This window comes from Triticum dicoccoides, chromosome 3B (genome assembly GCF_002162155.2).
Source record: "Triticum dicoccoides isolate Atlit2015 ecotype Zavitan chromosome 3B, WEW_v2.0, whole genome shotgun sequence".
Lineage (NCBI taxonomy): Eukaryota > Viridiplantae > Streptophyta > Magnoliopsida > Poales > Poaceae > Triticum > Triticum dicoccoides.
The window spans coordinates 815,299,291-815,304,572 of record NC_041385.1 but is presented as its reverse complement, the minus strand read 5'-3'; the positions used below and the strand labels follow the sequence as shown (position 1 = coordinate 815,304,572).

The 5,282-nt window shown below is 46.7% G+C and overlaps 1 protein-coding gene across 1 annotated transcript in view; it reads left to right on the top strand.

The window, feature by feature from the left end:
- Positions 1-2,970: 2,970 nt before the first annotated feature.
- LOC119278659 (two-component response regulator ORR4-like) overlaps positions 2,971-5,282 on the top strand; it is a 3,720-nt gene continuing 1,408 nt past the window's right edge. The window contains exons 1-4 of the mRNA XM_037559993.1: positions 2,971-3,592; positions 3,688-3,803; positions 3,929-4,006; positions 4,096-4,166. Coding sequence (XP_037415890.1) covers positions 3,487-3,592; positions 3,688-3,803; positions 3,929-4,006; positions 4,096-4,166 — 371 coding nt within the window. The 5' untranslated portion in view covers positions 2,971-3,486. The remainder of the gene's footprint in view (positions 3,593-3,687; positions 3,804-3,928; positions 4,007-4,095; positions 4,167-5,282) is intronic.

The following is a 5,282-nucleotide window of genomic DNA, read 5'->3' as shown; positions in this document are numbered from 1 at the left end:
AACCAAAAAAATTCTCCTAAGGACCCATCATGGTGTGGATTTTCAAGTAAAGTTGTACAATGCTGAGAGTGTAACCCATTTTGGTTGCAAAAATTGGGAAGCACTTTGCAAGATGTATGGTTTTGATGAGGGTATGCTTCTCATCATGGATCTTAGTGATCCTACAATCCACCAAGACAATATGGGCATTTGGGTCCTTGTGGATACACCTCCAATTCTTACCCCATGAGAGCTTAACGTAGTTATTAAGTAATTTATATTGTTTATTTCAAAATAGTTGACAGCTTGTTTCCATTGACAGCTTATTTTCATTCTTCAAAGAATATGTGGAAAATGGTAGACAAAACCCACTACACCGATGGCTCCGAATTAACTTATAAGGAGAAAAATCATCTGATCGCATTCTGTACTGATCTTGAGAATTACAATGTCTATGATCGAACTCCTCAATATTATGGTCAATACATGCCACTAGTGCACGTGTTGAACTACGATAACTATTATGGAGATACGCTGGTAAGATTTTTTACTATTACGACATCCTTGCATCTTTTTTTAAATACTTCTAAAACTAGTACATCATTGCTAAATACGAAGTTATTACTATGTTTTTCAACAGATAATCCCGAATGATTGTGTGCCTCATCTGATGTATACGCACGGTCGCCTTGATGTTTTGAACATACAACCAGGTCGTCCTACGAATCTCAGTTGTCCATACCGGATTTCTAAAAGAAGTGGAGACATGACAATCAAAGAATGGAAAAAATATATGGACAGTCGTAAGGAGCTTCTTCCAAGCAAAAGGAGGCGAAGCGCAAGAATTGGAGACAGGATGATCTCCATTCTTCATAATGGAGACTCGGGGTCTATATTGTTTTATGCTATTTTACCTTAAGGGTGTTTAGGTCATACCTGATACTGATGATCATGTGCTAAAAACAATTATATATGTAGGGTTGGGTTCGATGACTATGAGGATGATGATCGTATGACTTGTTATTAATAACGAGTAGAAGTTGCATGATGATGCATGATTAGTAGGACTTGTTATTATATATGATGATGTATGATGCGAGCATGCATGAGTTATTATATATCAGCGGGTGAAATGAACATAGCAGTATAAGAGAGGACACTTCTCTCTATTAGCTAGCTAATAACAACCTAAAATTAACCCCCAAAACCCCTAAACCAACCACTTTTTTTTTAAAAAAAGAAAAACCTCAGCTGCTGACACGTGGAAGCCTTTTGGTCCCGGTTAAAGTCACCAAGCGGGACCAAAGGCCCCCTTGCCTGGGCTGCTCGCAGTGGCCACGTGGAGGACCTTTAGTCCCAGTTCGTGTTAGAACCGGGACTAAAGGGTGGAGGCGTTAGTCACGACCCTTTAGTCCCGGTTCAAGAACCGGGACTAAAGGCCCTTACGAACCGGGACTGATGCCCCCTTTTCTACTAGTGTATTTTCGTTGAGAAGTACTTTTCTTTCCCTTCATCCCTTCAATTTCCGCCTACGAGCCTGTTGATTCGCCTCCCCTTCGCTTGTCGCTCCGGGGGGCCAGTCGTGAGGAGGGAAATCCTGGTGCCTCGACTGCGGCTATTAGATTGTAGTGTTTTAGTCATTGTGGGGGTGGTGCTCGGACGGATGGGGACACTTCTTCGAGTTAGTCTTCCGGGCTTCGATCTTTCTCAAGTTCATTCACCAATACGGATTAAATGGAAGTACGATGTAGATTTCTTCAGATCGATTTAAGGATTCAATGGCGATGACTGCGGCTCCGGGGCGCTGGTCCTTAGGACCATCGACAACGTTAGGGCGGCTTCATTACGCGAGCGGTGACAACAACATGTCGTCTGCTTGTTTTGACGATGCCAGTGGTCGTTCGGTGATCCATGGACCTCAATGAATTTTTATTATGTTTGAGGTGGTCTCAACTCCTTGTGAATCTTTATAATATATCCAATCATTTTCTCAAAAAAGTGATTTATAGACCTAGATGTAATTTTTATCATGTTGGGGGTGCTTTTTTGTAAACTTTTATAGTATATATCTAGACCTTGTTCGAAAAAAGAGAGACAAAGTGGGAGTGTGTGGACTTCTCAACACGAAAAAAATAATTAAGATTTGAGATTGTATTCATATTCCTATAGAATGAAGGGCATATGAATGGATAAATAGTTTTTTCCTCTTTGTCCTCCTGCTTCTCTCAAAAGACAAAGAAAATCGTCTTGGATTTCCAAATAAGTGTCGTTGCCGCCGCCGGTTCGCCTCGCCTTCGGGTGCCTGAAGTCGCCGACGAGACGAGGGTAACCTCGATTTTTTGGCCGTGGTAGCTGTATAACAACAGTGCCCTCAGTCTGATTCCGAGATCTAGAGGTTGCACGGCATGACGTCGACGAGTGCAGGAGGAAGATGACATCGACATCCAGTTTTGTGTTTTATATTTTGCTTGTATAAGGATGGTCTTGTAAAGGTTTAACAATTTTTTGCCTATGACCTTGATCTTCTAAAAAAAGAGGCATACAATGGATGCCATAGAAATTTGATGACCCAATCCTACAATCTACAAAGTTTTATTTTGTAAAAGAAAAAGTAGGATTTTTTTTTTGAACACAAAAGTAGGGATTGTAATCTTCCATCCCTCATACAAATTTCTTTCAATCCGAAGAGAGCAGGCTCGACCGATGCTCGCCGTATTCGAGTCAGAGACTCGATTACAAACTCTAGGATAACAAAATCGCAATTTAGACTGAAATTTATGTTTTCGAACGTCTTACACTGCTTAGCATGGCACAAAAGTCGTGTGCATTTCACGGCCGATAAGGTGAAGCCGCATCGGGCGGTAAAAACAACACTCATTCTTTAGGTAGGTAGGTAGGTCGGGACGCGCCGCACGAATCTCGGAGCAAGCAGAGCCGCGGATCCGCGACGCGCTGGCCACGGCACCGATAAAATGGCAGAGGAGCCGGGGAAAAGCCACCGGGTAGCGCCTGTCCGCCCGGTTCCAAAGCCAAGAACAGAGCGCTCCACCACCACCGAGGCAGAGGCAGAGAGAGAGAGAGGCCACGAGGAGGAGGAGATAAAGGGGAAGTCATGGAGGCGATTTGCTGTGGAGATTCGGGTGCGTGATCTGGTCGGATCCCGCTTTCCCGGGAAGAGGCCGTGGCGGTGGTGCCGGTGATGCGGTGGGTGCTGCCATGGTGTGAATCAATGATGTCCTCCGCCCCCGCCTATATCCTCCCCGTAGCCCCCCCTCCCTGCCCCGAGATGCCGCATTAGCCACCAACGCACTCCCCCGTCTCCCCCTCCAATCTTCACCAATCCAAGCCTCCCTCCGGCGGCGGCGACGGCGGAGAGATCGGCGAGATTTCCCTCTTCCTCCCACTCTGTCTCTGTCTGAGCTCGAGGAGAGGGAGAGAGATTGAGAGGGCCTCCGTGCGGATTGGCTCGGTTCCTCTGGTTCTTGCTCCCAGCCCGGCCCGCGCGCCATGACGGTGGTCGACGCCGAGACCCGGTTCCACGTCCTGGCGGTGGACGACAGCGTCATCGACCGGAAGCTCATCGAGATGCTGCTCAGGACCTCCTCCTACCAAGGTGCGTCCACGCCCATCCAGATTGCTCTTCCCCCCTCTTTCGTTCGTCCCCAAATCTCACGGACGGACTCTGTTCTTGGGGGCCGGCGCGTGCAGTCACCACGGTGGACTCCGGGAGCAAGGCGCTGGAGGTCCTGGGACTTAGAGACGAGGGGGACGACTCCTCCTCCTCCTCCTCACCCCCTTCCTCCTCCGCCCCTGACCACCACCAGGTACTACCACCAGCAAGAAATCAGTTGACTCTGTTCTTTCCTCTGTGCTTGAGCTGTTCTTTCAAGAAATTTTAATGGAATGAGATCTGAACAACCCATGTGCTCCTCTGAACCTGTTGTCGCAGGAGGTGGGCGTGAATTTGATCATCACTGACTACTGCATGCCTGGCATGACAGGATACGATCTGCTGAGGAGGGTCAAGGTAAAAGAATTCGCAGACCCGCCTTCAATCTCGCCATTCTTTCATTCGTTCATTCATTGGTCTCAAAAAGTTGCTGTGTTAATTCGCAGGGGTCATCTTCATTGAAGGACATTCCAGTGGTGATCATGTCGTCTGAGAATGTGCCTGCCAGGATCAGCAGGTCAGTCAGCACAATAACCTCCCTCCCTCCCTCCATGAATGCTCTGCCCTGCCCCTACTTTTCACCAGCCACCATGGCTGATCTAGTACTGGTAGTAGGTCATGAGATCGGCGTGTTGCAGTAAATGGGACTGATTTGGTTTTCACTGTTCGGGTGCCTGCCTGCCTGCCTGCATCCGGTTTTGTTTTAACAGTGCAGTACATGGTCCTTTTATGTACTGTGTGATGAGATGAGGGGGAAGGGGCTGTGGTGGGGAGCAGAAGGAATATCTTGCCATCATAGAGCAGCAGCTCTTGCTTAAAGGAGTAGTTGAATGGCCAGTGGATATCAATTAATATGTGCAAGGAGGCCTCTTCAGACTTTGGGATTGGTTTTTTAAACAGCATCAAAGATTTGCAACTTTTCCTTCCTTCCACCCTCAATTTGCAACTTTGGGAGTAGGAGTGAAAAGGCTAGCCACCAGCTCATCCATCCATTCATTCATCCAGAAATAGGCTGTCTAGCAGTTTGGCACTGCTACTAGCTCTAAAACTTGCAAAGAAAAAATTATAAAACACTAGTTCAACTATTTTTCTTCTTCTTCTGGAAGAAGACATTTTCTAGAAAGAATGATTCAAGCCACAGAAAATGTGTTTTTCAACGCTCTCGTTTCCCGCAATACCTAATACGTAAAAGTTTCTGCAAACCTCCAAATAGTCGCTGAAATAACGTGGCGATGGAATCCAAGCACGAAAGATTTGGCCCCTCGGATGTGAACAATAGCATTTGGCGATACGATATGACAAGTGGAGGAAAAAGCGGAGGAATTCGCCCCCGCAACAGTCGCGTTGATGTTGTCGCAACGGCAAGGCAACGGGGGGCCATGAATGCCGGGTGTTTTCATGCGTAGATTGCATATCCTGGCGACAACGACCCAAAGCATTTTAGGAGAAAATGTGTTGCTGTCATCATCAGTGACTGCCTTGTGGTGGTGGTGGTGGTGGTGGGTGGTCAAGATCTCACACAATCTTTTCATGCTCGACCCCAAAGATTTGTTGTGAAAAAGAAATGTGCCGTTTGTTTTTTTTCTGAATTTTTCTGTGGCCTTCCACTTGGCTGCTGCTGCTGCTAGTGGTC